The sequence below is a fragment of the Pyxicephalus adspersus genome, chromosome Z (assembly GCF_032062135.1).
Source record: "Pyxicephalus adspersus chromosome Z, UCB_Pads_2.0, whole genome shotgun sequence".
Taxonomy (NCBI): domain Eukaryota; kingdom Metazoa; phylum Chordata; class Amphibia; order Anura; family Pyxicephalidae; genus Pyxicephalus; species Pyxicephalus adspersus.
This window is the reverse complement of record NC_092871.1, coordinates 83,352,772-83,368,827: the sequence shown is the minus strand read 5'-3', so window position 1 is coordinate 83,368,827 and position 16,056 is coordinate 83,352,772. Positions and strand designations below refer to the sequence as shown.

General features: G+C 40.3%; 1 protein-coding gene across 2 annotated transcripts in view; it reads right to left on the bottom strand.

The window, feature by feature from the left end:
* The window catches only part of BTK (Bruton tyrosine kinase), a 37,182-nt gene extending 28,482 nt beyond the window's left edge, over nt 1–8,700 (bottom strand). For both annotated transcript variants that reach the window (XM_072430080.1, XM_072430081.1), the window contains exons 1-2: nt 8,566–8,700; nt 940–1,134 (exon numbers count right to left, since the gene is read on the bottom strand). In XM_072430080.1, coding sequence (XP_072286181.1) covers nt 940–1,089 — 150 coding nt within the window. In that variant the 5' untranslated portion in view covers nt 1,090–1,134; nt 8,566–8,700. The remainder of the gene's footprint in view (nt 1–939; nt 1,135–8,565) is intronic.
* Between the last annotated feature and the right edge of the window lie 7,356 nt (nt 8,701–16,056).

The window sequence follows — 16,056 nt, the reverse complement described above, 5'->3', positions numbered from 1 at the left end:
AGTCGATTCAACCTTCCTCTCATCTTCAGACAGAATACCTCCTCTGCACTCATCCATCATAAAGATAGATCCACCTCTTACCAACCTTGAGCAGTATCATTCTCCCAATCCTTCTGAATAGAATCTTACTTCCGGCTAATTGTGCTGACGTTCCTGCCTCCGCTGGTCACCATTACTGATCTGAAGTCAGCAGAACTTTACCTTATTCACTGAGCTAAGTAAATTCTCCCATGCATAGGTCTAAGTGAACAGTCTATATTCCCTTAGTAAATTGCCCCCAATGTGCCCATTAACTTTAGAAAATTTGAAGAGTACAGATTGAGCACAGAGGGATCACTTGGACACTGTCGTCCGGCTTGGACATTTATTGCAATGTATGGAAACCAAGAGTCCTCAATGTAAACCAAAGGTTTGCTACAAATGTAAGGGTGTCAAGAGGAATTTATTGGGTGAATGCAGAACTTTCACAGGTGATCACTAGGGCTAAAAGAGAAAAAATGTTTTAGTTGTCACCTGAATAGGAAAAGAGGGTAAATATGTTTGGTGACCTTCCCACTAAGAGTGGTTTTCCTTTACTTTGGTAAGATATTCCCCTGGGGCTGTTGTGGTAACACATGTGTTTCCATTCCTTTCATTCCTTATGGTGACAACATGGAACCATGGCTGTATTATAACACATTTAGTCTCCATGGGACAGCCAGAACCCATAAGACACATTGGTGGTTGCACATTATTCCCCCAATATGAGCTCATTACATTTTATTTGGACCGTCTGATCATTGGTTCAGTGATCTTGTTGTATCTCATACTTTTGGACATTGCAGAGCTGTGCAAAACTCAGAATAGAACAGGCAGATGGATATGCAAAACCTTTGACATCCAAAATCACTTTAATATATGTATTTATCATTATTTGTAAGTAATAAAAAAAATTCTTACCCCTTTTTCGAAGTCATATTCATAGTAAGTAATCTTGCTCTCGGTAAGTACAAATAACCTCTTCTTGTAGTTCAGGGGTGAAGTTTTCCGCTTCTGTTGAGACCTCTTTAGGAAAATGCTCTCCAAGATACTGGGTGCCGATGAGGCCATCTTGAAAAGTCTCAGGCAAGTCGATACACCGTTTTCCAACTTAAACTTTAGGGGAAAAAAAGATGTGATTTCAAGAACAGTCCAACTTAAAGCCCAACTGGACCTTCAATTAAGGGGTTATGTCAGCCTTTCTTAACATTTTCACCTCTGAGGAACCCTAAAATAATTTGTAGGTCTCAGGGAACCCCTGCTAAACCAATTTATTCAGGGTCAGTGGAAAGACTTTTTCAAGTGTTGGTTACAATATTACCTTTTTAGACAATTACAAACATCATTAGAGTCATACAGTTTACTATGTTGTGTTGATTCCAGAAGGTATCATCAAATGGAAGGCCAATCAGCCACACTTTAAGGAACCTCTAACAAAATCTGGGATGTGTTTATTTCCCTAGTAGTTGAACATGGTTGGACCTATGTTTTTCAACCTAACTATGTAACCTTTGGAGGAACCCATAGAAATTATCTGAGGAACACCTAGGAACCTCTGGGGGAACAACTGGGAACCTTTGGAGAAACAGCTATCAACCTCTGGAGGAACCCTGTTTGAGAATGGCTGGGTTATGGACATTGGTTTCCTGCACTTGACATGTGCTTGGTGCCCAGATCAGCAAAATTTTATTGACTTTAATTACCCATGGAAGTTTATAGGCTGTGTTTGACTTGCTTTGTGTTACACTGCATTTATTTTGATGTAGTATTGTCTTATGTGGTGTTTTGAACTGTAGGCAAGTCTTTAGCCTTTCCTTATTTGGCCTTCAAATTTACCTATTTTGGTTTGTTTGGCAAAGACAGCAGTGTAAAAAAATGCCTGTCAACATGAGCTATTGGTTACATTTGAAGTGAAACAGTCACACATACGGCAAATAGGGTATATACTATATTACCAAATGTTGGTGGACTACTAACCATCATAACTACTGTAGAGAAACTGATTGGACCTCCTTTTTCCAAAACCATAGTCAAAAAAATGCAAGCTTTAACTCACACATTTATCATAACAATATCACACATATAAACAGCCTCCAGTCCTCCTGGAATGCTTTCAACAAGATTTTAGTGGGGATTTGTGAAGTTAGGTACTGATATTGGTGGTTGGACCTCCTTTTCACAAAACCATGGAAAGTTGACTGCCCCTCTTGCAGCTTCCCAGAAGATTATAGGGCATTTTTAGGGAATTTGTTTTCATTTGTAAGGGAAAGTATTGATTTTGCTGGTTGGACTTTCCATTTCAAAACCATGGTCAATAAAAATGCTGGCTTCATCTCTTGCACATATAACAGCCTCCTCTCTACTAAGCTTCCCAAAAGTTTGGAGTATGTTTGGGGGACTTTGATCCTGTTTGTGATGTGAAGACTTATCTTACTGGTAGGAACGTAGGAACTTGTGTTCCGATACCATGCTCAATAAAAATGCTGGCTTCTCTTCTTGCAGATATTTTGACCCCCATTCTTGGGTACTCATAATGGATGAAAGGACTCACAATGTTCAGTTCCAATTCATCCCAAAGGTGTTCAGTAGGGTTGCGGTCATGGTTCTGTGCAGGACACTCAAGTTCCTCTACATCAAACTGGTGACCCCATGTCTTTATGGAGCTGGCTTAGTACTCCAGGGCACAGTCATGGGGGAACAGAAAAGGGTCTTCACCAAACTGTGACCACAAGGCTAGAAGAGCCCAATTGTCTGTAATGTCATTGTATGGTGGAGTATTAATGGGCACTTCACTGGGGAGGTGTCCTCCAAACAGCTGACCATATAGGTAGGTGTGATGCTCAAGTGAGAAGATCTGGCTCACCATTCCTATTCATCCAAAAGCTTTTAGTGAGGTTGAGGTTAGGGTTCTGTGCAGGACACAAGTTCCTCCACACCAAACTGGTGACCCCATGTCTTTATGGAACTGGCTTTGTACCCAGGGGCACAGTCATGGTGGAACAGAAATTGACTAGACCAAACTGTTTTCGGAAGGTTGGATGTCCAGTACCATTAATTGGAAACTCCAAATTCATCTGTTATACCTAATCTCTGGTCTTGTAATCAGGCCATCACATTGCAAGTGATGAGTTAAGCTGCGTACACACGGCAAATTTTTCTCGCCCGATAATCGGTATCGGCCAATTATCGGGCGAAAATCTGCCGTGTGTACAGTCGGTCGTCGTCCATTGTCCGACGACCGTCCTGGCGGATCCATGGACGATGGACGACGACCGATCGTAATGAAAGGGAAGGGGAGAGCGCGCAGCAGGGTGCCGCTCTGTCGCTCTCCCCCTCCCCTCTCCATAGAGCATGAACGGTGCTGTATGTACAGCATCGTTCATGCATCGTGCAGTCTTTTCTCGTTGGAAAGGATCGTGAAAGATCCTTTCCAACGAGAAAAATTGCAGGTGTGTACGCAGCTTTAGACTTCATTGATAACTCAACTTTGCACTGGAACAGATAGCTATTGCCTCTTATATCACATATCATATATTATTATCCCTGAATGCTTTGACTATGGAAGAGTGAATAGCTTCTCTTGTGATGGGGAACAAGCAGGCTGATGGGCATGCAGGGGATTAAAATTATGCCCAACACCAGGTGGCACCCTAAGCAAATGCTTTTGATACTTATGCCTACAAATGACCCTGCATCTAAGTGTTTCTGCTCATCAGTGCAGGACAAATTGCACCTTTTTCATCATTATTGTAAACAAATTAGAGTATCAGAAATAAAATTTCAATCTATCAATGTAATCAGAATCCTCATTCATAGCATTTTAAAATGTATACTTGTGTACATTCCTTTCTTTACATACAAAGAACACAAAAAAAAAAATCACTGATAGTATATATGAAAAGCACGAATTTAAGGTCTAGACAATTTTCCATTTGCATAGAATAGTAAAGGATTATTTGGTGGGTTTTTATTGCTATCAGGGCTTTCAAAGAAGAATTTCCCCTTACTTCCCATCCTGCTGACAACAGTTTCACCAGACAGGAACTGGGGTAGAATCTGCAACAGGGCCACAGCCGGCTGCATTGTGGTTGGTTAAGCATATTTCAGTTCAGTCAAAGCCATATATTATTCTCTGTTCGGACAAGCATATATATTGGAGCAACACCGGTTAAAACCTTTTCAGTTTTGCTGGGGAGATCAGAATAAATGTTAATGTAGACATTAGCATCAATATGGCAGGGAAGAAGCTAGACAGTGTGAACTCCTTCATGTAGATGGCAACTAAGACAGGAGTACCTGAAGATGTTCAAGATAGAATAATAAAAACTAAAGAAGGAAATGGTGCTGGTATCAACACTAATGCTGAACCATCAATATCTATCCAGATTTGTTGCAAAAGAGAACCAATGGACCCTTGACACCAAGCTCTACACCAATGATGTAATCCCCAATTTTCTTTGATTGCAATAAACATGGGCAGGCAGGGTCACCACTCCAATGAGTTTGGTCAATCTCTCTACCTAAGCCTAAATATGGTTTAATGTCTTTGAGTGAATGAATATTTTTTGTGGGCTTTGCCTGTCCTTGTTGGGAACAAATAGTCCTGTTTGGGAAGACAAAATTAGAGTGTGGCTCAGTGTCCTGTATGCTTATGTTTGGAACTAGGACAAGCTCCAAAATTGCCTGCACCTACATTTGGCAGCATTGACACTACATATTTGGAGCAGAAACATCCAAGCCTTGGTCCTATTCAAGTCTATTCAGCATGGAAAAATCTAGATTTGTTGCAAAGGATCATGCACACCAAGTCAAATGCCAATGATGTAATTTCTAATTGAATTTGATTGCATTAGACATGGACATGTAAAGTAACCACAGGGAAACCACCAACTTTCATGAGTTGGCCAATCCATATGACTAAACGTGATTAGGATTAAAGATGTTTAAATGGGGGGGGGGATACTTTTTGGGGTTTTGTCTGTCCTTGCTGGGGGCAAATAGTCTTATTTGGGAAGACAACATGGGAGTGTGGCTCAGTGTGCTGTTACGTATGCTCATGATTGGAATTAGGACAAACTCAAAAATTGCCTGCACCTACATTTGGCAGCATTGATACTACATAATGGGCTTTTGGAGCAGGAGCAGGTATGGAAAAATGAGCATCAAACCTAATGTAAAATGGGACCATCAATATATACCATCCAAATTTGATGTAGAGGAGAGACAATAGATCATAAACATCAAACCAAATACTAATGATGTAATCCCTAAATTAATTAAATTGCATTAAACAAGGACAGGCAGATTCCGTACAGAAAAAACACCAGCTTTGATGACTTGGCCAATCTCTATATCTAAGATCTTTTAGGGTTAAATATTTTAGAGTAGATAGATACTTTTGGGGGGCTTTGTCTGTGCTTGTTGGGAGCAATAAAATCCCATTGGCGTGCAGTTTAGTGTCCTATTACATAGGCTCATGATTGGAACTAGGACAAGCCCTGAAATTGCCCACACCTACATCTGGCAAAAAAATGTGCTACATGTTGGGCTTTTGGAAAAGAAAAATTTAGTTCTTAGGTACAGGTTTGGATTAAAAACCATGACTGTGGTTGTGGCAAAAATGACTTGAAGAAGCATGGTAACAAGAAAAACTAGGAATCCTATGGACAAAATGAAGACCATGGCCAAGGGCCAACAAATATGGAAGACCTTCTGAACTGCACCATTCTCATGTGGATTAAAAAGGTCCTGTTAGGAAGCCCTGCCCTGGAGATGCTACATGAAATGTTTCCATGCAATTAGAGGACTTCCTTTCTTAGGAAGGTTTCCAATCACCTCTTGTTCTGATGACATCTGTAATACTTGGAATTTAAGTGGTCAATGGTCACCAGGACCAGAGAGTGATCTCCACAGCAGGAGCACAGACCTTAATAAATATGGGATAGGAAAGAGAAGCAATGAACCTTTGAATAAAAGGATGGTTCTGATTGACCTGATCTCAACAAGTGTGGGTTTGCTGCCGGACCTTTAATGCAACGGGAGCCTTTGAAGAGGCCCTTGTATATGTATGAGAAGACAAATCATAAAACCATCAATACACAAGTAATCAGAGGGTGCAGATGCCTTACAGGCCTACCCTAATGAAAAAGGGAGAGCTTCTTGGCCCTATGGTCAGTTTATCTCCTGTGGTGGGAGTCTAACTTTCAGGAAGCTTCCAACTTAGTACTGCCGGACCTCTAGTGCTAGGGAGGCCTTTGAAGAGACCCTTGTAGGTGTATAAAGAGAAGACATCAATAAACCATCAATCCACCAGTATTCAGAAGGTGCAGGCGCCTTACAGGCCTACCCTGATGAACGTGGAAAAGCTTCTTGGCCATAGGGTCAGTTACTCTCACTTGGTGAGAGTCTTACCTTTGGGAAGCTTCCACCTTAGTTCTTGGCTATCTGGTTACGACTAGCTCGAAAGGAACTAGGTGGGTCAAGTTAAGCTTGTCCTATATTTGGAGCAGTACTCTTTGGGGGATCAGGACATGGGGTCCTTCCTCTTTAGAGGAAGACCTGAAAGCATCCTTGTGCACTTTTTTGTGTTGTGTGTTTGCATATTCAATTTTTCTGTGCACTTGGGTTCTTGTTTCATGAAGCTCGACATTGCAGACTTCAAAATCAATCTACTAGTATGGGCCAATCAAATGTGTTCGGAGGTTACAGATGCATCCCTGATCAGGAATGGGGAAATCAAAATACTATAGCATTGATAAGACTTGCCAAAATTTACTTGTTTTAGGTAATTTTTCAAAAATTTCAAAAATATCTATATGCAGTTTTATGGATAAAGTAGATAATGGTTAAAACCCTGGCTACTTTTTTATTGTTCCATTTGGGGGATCCCCTTCACTTCCTGTCCTGTAAACACAACAAAAAGTGAGAGGAAATCTTTTCAATGTGAGAAGATAAATCTTCTTAGACAGCTGTCACCTGAACAAATGCCCCCATTGGAAGATTTAACCTTCTATTCTGGTTTTGGTGGTAACTTAAAACTTTGTATTTTTCTTTTTTTTTTACTTCCAGTGAAAAAGTCACCAGGACAAGCAAACAGAGAGGGTGAATTTTCCACAACGCAGACACATATGGCCATCAAATTCAGATAGGGGATTTTGCTCTTTATCATGTATCCAAGCCTAAAAACTGGTTTTAGATATCCTTTGCTGGATCGCCCAGGTCCTCCCATAATAGTCTATCTTCTCCAGTTTTGGAGAGCTTTGATGATCATGCCCTATGTGTCAGAAACAGTTTTTTATTTTTATTTTTTCAATCTTTTGTTACAAGAAAATGCTGCTGATCGCTGGCAGCCTCTTATAGACACATTCCATATACATCTACTCCATGCATAGCATTTCCCAGGTAAGGTTACCTATTGGAGACAAGAGTAGACCATGCCAGACTAATTTGTGTTGAAACAGGCACTTGTCAGTTCCATTGAAATTCTGTATAACAGGATGAAAACTCAGACGCACCATTGGTAATGTCACCCTATAACAGCAAGTTCTCAAACAAGGACTTCAATGGCTAGACCACCAGACCTTATCTTAATGAAAGATGCAGAATTAGACATTATTGTTCTAATTACATTGACAAATTATTAGTGATTGGACTTGTAACATAGAATAGACAGACATACACATTATATCGAATACGTACAATGCAGATTAACCTTTCCCAACCTTATACAACTGAGAAACTCTTAAAATAATTATCAGTTCTCAAGGTGCCCCTGCTAAAACCAGTTATTTGGGGATCAGTTGGAAAAATGCCTCTACAGAGTTCATGCAGCTGGCTCTGCCAAGTGGTGGTAGCCCCAGAACTATATAAGCCCCCCAAATGTGAGGTCAATCAGTCACAGTTTGAGGAACTCCTAAAAACCTTGGGAGAAACCCATAGGAATCTTGAGAAAAAAGCCTAGGAACCTTTGGAAAAACCCCTAGCAACATCAGGAGAAATCCTCTGGTTCCACGGAACCCTGGCAAAGTATGGCTGGGGTATGGACATTGGTTTCCCAAAATAACTAACTCGTTATCAATGCCAATTCATCCCAAAGGTGATCAATAAGGTTGAGGTCAGGACTTTGTGCAGGACACTTGAACATCTGGAGGAACTCCAAGAAACCTCTGGAGGAATCCCTGAAGGAACCACAAGAAATATTTTGGAGGGACCCCTGGGCATCTCTAAAGAAAGCCCTAGAATTCAACCAGGAGGAACCCTGGTTGAGAATAGCTGATGTAGAAGTTTGCTTCCAAGGAACACAATCAATATAACGTGTTATCTGTATGATAGACATTAACTATCCTTATATCAATTACATATTTGCCGTTTCAGAAAATGGTCTGCGCTTTCAGGTCTTATCTCTAAATGTCCTGTCAGCATTAGGAGTGTTTACTGTCAGTATAATTTACTGTCTCTATCAAACTGCTGCCCAGAACATACAACAGGTAAGCAAATGGCAGTAAATAATACCCAACATAAAACCATAAGAATGTGTCCTTTACTTACAGCACTGCATGGGACCTTTTTAAGCGCCAAAGCCCATGGTCTCCTTCATCGTCCTTCAGTAAAGGCAAGATTGGGTTTCAGTAGGCAAAGAACATCATGAAGACTGAGACTCCACTACGTTCTTTTTTTTTTTTACACACTACTCCCAGTTCCTCTTTTTAGTTTCCTGTGTCAGCACTGGCTTAGTTTCGCTAATGATCATTACAACACAACAGATATGGTTTTGTAGTGGCAACAATGAATTTGTATAAGAGAGCATAAAAAGCTTTATTGTGATGTTATTTTATTGGTGTGTGTATACTAAGTTCTTACAGTCCTAGAAGTGTCATAATAACTGTTAATATGTGATGTCATATACAACTAAAAACCACCTACCTAATACTGTGTAGGACTCCTTTGTCTGGACCATCAAGGCGTAGACCCTACAAGACCTCTGAAGGAATCCTGTGGACATTAGCAGCAGATTCTTTAAATGTCTTCTACCCAAAATGCCCACCCTACCATCTCTTCTCTAGCTAGATAATGCACGTGCACCCAGGCATTCATATGAGAGAAAAATTGGGGTTCATAAGACCAGGCCACCTTCTTCCATAGCTTTATGGTCCAGTTCTGGTGTTCATATGCCTATTGCAGGCTCTCTTAGTTGGAGTTTAGTGGACAGGCATCAATATGGGTACTAGGATTGGTCTGCAGGTAAATAGCACCATATTTAGTAAGTTTTGATGGACTGTATGTTTTGACATTTGTCTCCCATGGCCACCATTGGGATTTTCAGCCATTTGTGGTATTCAGCTATGGTAGCTCATGTGCAGGATCAGAGTAGATAGGCTATGCTTTCCCCCTCAGACCAGATCACCCTATTCCATTGTACCCTAGTGTAGTTTTGACACTCCAGAGCATTAGACAGTGTCCAGAGCATTAGATAGGTTACCTTCTACCCCGCACCCTATGTGCGTCGGTGAGCCTTGACCTGTTCACCATTGTCCCTTCTTTGACCACATTTGGTAGGTACTGCATGTGAGGACACCTTACATAACCAGGGATTTTGAAGATATTTTGACCCAGCTGCCTAGTTATCAGGCTGACACCTAAAAATATCAAATACCTGTGTCTCCCACTGAGTTCAATAGAAAGGGTTAGAGTATGATACCAGAGACACAATGGGAGGGGGTGCACAGCCATCTGCCACTCCCGTAAGTGTCAAATGCTAAAGGGGCGTTTTCAAGCTCCAGGATTGGGATGGGGGAAAGGTAGGAGACACAGGCTCTGGAAAGGTGAGTATATGCTTTTTTGATGTGGACTGTTGGGTAATAAATCACTGACAGGGTCTCTTTATTTCTTTATTTACTCTGTAAATTTCAGAACCTGAATTAAGATGGGATGACCCATTAGTAAGTAAATAAAAAACAGTAACTACAAGTGCTGTCCACAACAGTCCTGTCCTACCTGTCCTGGTTGCGGAGTTCATTACTTGAACGCGATTCACTTCAATTCTATGGAATTCCTACCAGTGTTGCTTAAGGGGAACCATGATATTATGGGACCAACCAGCCAAAACACCCTTGTATGGGGCCTTCATGAGAATAGGTTGCATTTTTTCCTTCATAGATTTAGGCTTCAAGTTTTATTTTCTCCACAGATCCTTCATCATTCTATCCTTCAATGATATTCATCCACTGAATTATTTAACTGGCAGCTATGTAACCTCACACTACCTCCCATCCTAGCAGTATGGCTCTTCTTCTTCTCCCCAATATTGCCAGCAATCATCCAACTAATACCTATGAAGATGATTGGAAAAGTGCCTTCATGCTGGATCGTCAACCTGCTGGCCATGGTACACAATGCTGTATGGCCAAACACATGTGGACAACCCTCCTAATAATCCTATCTTTAGGTTTCCAGCAAAGGAAACTTAATTTTACAGCATTAAGACATTTTAAACAATTGTGCCCCTCTAACAGTTAGTGAGGGCCCTTTTCTGTTCCAGAAGATGTGGACCAGTTTGGTGTGGTGGCCTGCACAGAACTCCAAGCTCAACTGGAATGCCAATAGTATGCTTGGTCTTCTCATTCAACATCACTACCTGACCTCACACACCTCACATATACTCTTTTTGTCTAAATGGAAATACTGTATGTTTTCCTGACATATCTGGTTAAGAAGCCTTACCCGAAAGATGGAGAATAATATAGCCACAAAGGAAAATGATTGTGGTGGTGGTGGGGTTATTAACCGTGCACTATTAAGGACCATGGTTTTAATTGGCATGTCCAATGAGCTAATAAATGGTGTAATGGTTTGTTTTTCATAATACTTTGGTCATATAACTACAAAACCATAGGCACCCCCTAAGTCACAAATGAAAAAATCTGAAAAGGACCATGCTTACATGGAGTAACCAAAAGTCCCCCCAAAAAAGCTGTTTCCATTAGATTCAATTTTGAATTACAACCCTTCAGTTTATTTTTCTCCAACAACTATTGAAGCCCAAAATGAAGTGGTCATTTTGGGTTCATGAGTGATGTTGCATTCTTCTTTTCAGTGCATTTGGCTAAAAATGGCCCTTAGGTGTAACTGTAGTAGGATTTCCCTACCCACCAATATAAATCCTCTGCATTAAAGAGAAACCCAAATACAGTGGTTGGATTCAGCACCGACACCTCACACTTGGTAGGAGATTCATGTTCAAACTCAAACTCAGGTTTCCCTCATATGCTATATTTCATGCGTTCATGAACATTTGTCTCTTGAATGCCAAGGTAACAAACAACTCCCTACTGGATATTTAGCTTGATAAATACTTTCAGAATTGTAGTTGCCAGGAGGAATTAGGGGCAAACGCTTGTTTGGTTTCCATGAATAGATTCAACAAACTTCAAAGAGCCTTCCATTATAATGTAGGGTGTTGGACCTGGGTACCTTCACCCATCACAATTTTTCTTTGCTGCACAAAAATTGGATGAGACTTGCATTTTTTACAGCAGAATGTTAATATTATTGGTCCTGCTAAATTTGGTTTTAGTCTTATCAAAACCCTGCCCTCTCCCTTGCAACAAAAGCTTATAACATATTACAAAAAGCAGAACTAACAGATAATTATCTGAGCAGAGCTTGGCACTCTTCTGACTATTGAGAAAAAAGAAACATGATTAGTGTTAGTAGTTTTATATACAGTGTAAGAAGATATAGCAAAAGCCCATCTCTAGGTTATAAACCAAGGCCACTTCCTGTTATCCCAGGGCGTCAAGGCCACATCTAACCTACAGGACAATGCAGCCAAAGGCAAGGAGGTGAACTTCCAACAGCCACACTGATGTATTTAGATATTGATTTTATTAGCATAGGTAAAGAGTGGACCCCCTATCAGATGCTGTGCCCCCATTGCAGATTCTCCTTCACTTAAGCTACATACACACTTCCAATTATTATCGTTGGAAAACGAACGACGAACGTTCATGCACGATATATACGAACGATCGTATAGCACCGATCCTGCACATAGAGGTAACAACACGATCGTTCATAGATATTGTACACCCAATAGATACGATCGTTTGAGCGATAGAGGAACTATGTGCACGACAGGAAAGTGAACGGACGTTCGTTCATTACGCATGCTCTGACCATGGACGATCAACGAACGACCGTACACACGAACGATGCTCAACGATCGTCGTCCAATCCGATCCGTCAGTCCGGTCGTTCGTTTCCAGCGACTTTCCTCGTTCGTCGGCGTCGTTGGTTACTTTTTTACCAACGATTTTTTGCCCAATCGATCGTTCGTCGTTCGATTGGAACGATAAAAATTGGAAGTGTGTACGCACCTTTACTGTCTGGTGACCAGTAACTGAAGGGTAATTATAAGGTAAGACGTTCCCCTAAATGATCCAGACAGTTGAGTGAGTTTCTTGACTGTGTATAGGAATGCAGAAGTTACAGAATATATAATGTTATCATAATAAATGCCTTGTGTGGCATTTGGAGTGGAAAGCATGTTGGCATTGTAAAATAAAATCTATGATTTATTTTTTGAGGGAACACTAAACTAAAATACATTTTACAAACTGGCATTAAAGTGTAAGTAAACTCTAAATCTGTTTTACATTATGGCACTGTAGGTTGTCTCATTAAGCAACTCATGATCTGTTGCAAAGTTTCTTTTGTTGAGCTCTTGCCAGTAACACCCCTTTCTGTTGACCCAATGGGCAACCCAATGGTGTATTGAAGGATCACACATGTCCGACTGACAACGTTGTTGCTAGTTGTGAGGCAACGGTTCAGCATTGTCTGTGGTAAAGTTAAAGTCCATCTCCATGCAAATTTTTGTAAATACTTGACCACACACCACTCCTTTATGAACTTGTTGGTATATCTTTACAAAACGTTTTTATGGAGTTGGATCCTCCATTTATCCTGCACTCATTTGGGAAGGATTTCTAAAATTTTGGAGTGTCTTCGGGGAAATTTGTGGTGCATAGAGCATTAATGAGGTCAGGAACTGATGGTGGATTAGAGGACCTGGCTCACAATTGATGCTCCAATTCATCACACAGGTGTTCGGTAGGTTGGGGTCAGGGCTCTGAGAAGACCACTGAAGGTCCTCCACACCAAAATGGTCGACTGAGCTTTGATTGATCTGAATTTAGGCCTTCCTCAAATGGTCAAGAGAAAGCTAGATGCTAACAATTATTTTTGTACACTGTTAGGATTAGCAGCTCCCTTTATTGAAATCACCAGTCTCTTGCAACCTTCATAAACACAAATAATATCTTCTTTTAATAAATAATAACTTGTCTCATTTTTACATGTAAATGACAAAACCCACTCGATGTCCATGTAATTTGCATTATATTTTTTCTTATAAACCCTATTTGAATAATTGAATTCTGTTCCTGTGAAAAGAAATAATAATAAAGAATAAAGAAACCTATTGGAGCCAAATGTTGGCAACTAAGGTGTATAAAAGGACAAGGCGTACAATGCAAATTAAAAACATGCACCTGGTATTCAGGAAAGCTTCCATGCATGCATTTAAAAGGAGTTTGTTTTGCAAAATAAAATATTACAATGTACCATGTTGGGATGTTATGTTCCCATGCAAAACAGAAAGAGTTTTCAAAGGCAGCAGGAAGTGATACTTTTTATGGTAATGCCTAATTCTTATCCAGACGCTGACACTGGACCTAATACAAATGTCCAAAAGATAACTTCCTCAAAGAACACAAGATGTCCGTAGCATGCCCTGTTCACTGTTTGAACCTGCTTCCACTACCTACCCACACTAGTCAGCAATTCCCTGCTGTCTAAATGACAGCAGACTGTTACTGTGTAGCTACAGGACGTGAAGAAGCCACTGCTGTCAAAAAAACAGACTCACACAGTTTCTATAAGCACTGCATGGAGACAGAGAGATACAACATTGCTACTTTTGGATTTACTGTGTTTCAATAATCTGTGGATCAACAATATGGGGTTATATCTGCAAATATTCTAAACTAAAGTCATCTGCTTCTTTTTTCATAAAATAAGTTCTTTTTTTAACCCCTAATCAACCCCAATTAACCCCCCCCCCCACACACACACACACAAAAATGTGGCCAGTGGCAGAGTTTCTGTGTCACAAGCATAGATCCCTTGCCTAGGACCTGGCTTTGGCCCTACGGTGCAGAACCTAGAACCCTGTATTGAGAATGCTGCCAATTGGCTTAATTAATATTATTACACAGTATTTATATAGCGCTAACATATTACAGTACAGTGCTGTACAAAGTCCATAGTCATGTGACTAGCTGTAACGATTACTAAATAATGCTCCTCTGACACAACCCTAACCTCGCCTAGTGGCCAATAAAACAAAATGTGTGATCTCAATGAACATATGGATCAAACTAAGAAAAGTCTGAGTTAGAGATAGTGGTATGACCCCTACAGATTTATCTAACAATCATCTAGGCCAACCCCTAAAAAGTTTAGAACAATCAAGTATGAACTTCAGGTTAGAGTAAGGTTTAGGAAAGCATTTTTTTAGGTCAATAAAAATAAAATTATTTATTGGGTGATTAATAAAACGTAGGATGTTAGTTTTTTTACAGGTTAATTACAATTTAACGTTTTGTACAGGTATGTTACAAACTTACCATTTATTACATTTATTACACACACATGGCAAAATTCTCAGTCTATATCAGAGTCCATACACTGACGCGTTTCGCCCTACTTGGGCAGAGGGTAGTGGGATATACCAGATTATGCTGTATAGAGAATTTCACACACTTGTGTCGTGGTTGTGGCCTAAATTGAGAAAAGAAGAGGCGGGGAGGGGTTAGGGCAGATGGACACAGGGTCCCTCTGGGTGTATATTATAAGTATTCTGTTAGATTTCCAGAGGTTATCAGGTAGCAGAGAAAAGGGAGAGTTTTGTCTCACCACCTGCAGAGAGAGTTGGGTTGGATTGTCTGGAGTTGCCCAGACCTCTCCTGAGATATTAGATAGGCTGACAGATCCTCTGTAAAAGAGTGCTTCCTTAGGTGGTTGGGCTTCCTTTCAGTTACAAGCAGCTGCCTCAGCATTTCCTACAAGCAGCATTCAAACCACCATAAAACAAGAATCTAAAATGTTTTGAGCGAAGTAAAATGTACAGTTCTCCAGCACGTACACATTTCCACATGCTTCATAATCGCAACTAACTTCTTGTTATAACACAATGGGCTTAATTTATTAAAGCTCCCCAAAACTGTAGAAGATAGACTATCATAGAACCTAGGTGATCCAGCAAACCTGAAATGAATCTGATCCAGGATTGAACCATTTACCATTAGCAAATGATTTTTAGGAAATCCATTCCAGGATTGCTGGGCCATTAAGGTTCGCCCATGATAGTCTATCTTCTGTAGGGAGGTTTAGGTCTGGCCCAGTGCCCTACTGCCCCAAAAGCTTAATCAGAACCTAAAAGAAAAAAAAAATTAATAGACACATTAAAATGAGTCCTGAGTGTGAATAGGAATGAAGACTTGTAGTATTTCATGATAGCTGTTCTTTATGCAGTTAATACTATTTGGAAGAGTTTATGTCTATGGATTTGTTCCCCAGGATTTGATGTGAATTTGGAAGAACCTTCAAATATAAGTCTGGCCCAATGCCTCTACTGCAGCAAAAGCTTAATCAATATTGTCAGCCCTGCTTCTTGGATTACAAAACTATCGTCTCACCCTAAGCATTCACTCATTTTTTCCCCAGCAAAACAAGGTAACAGTCACACACTGTCTACTACACTAAGTATAGGAAAATGGCTCTTAGGAGATGTAGTTTTGGGGGCATGCCTATGCTTATAGGACTTGAGCTTGCTGTAGGTGTTCATGCAATAATTTTACAAGATTGGCTATAACATAATCAAGAGTATTAAAGGTTATCAGTGTGTTATGATGTACTAGAAAATGATCTATTTTCCAAGTTGTGGATGATTCTGGTTTGTACATTGACCAGAAAAAT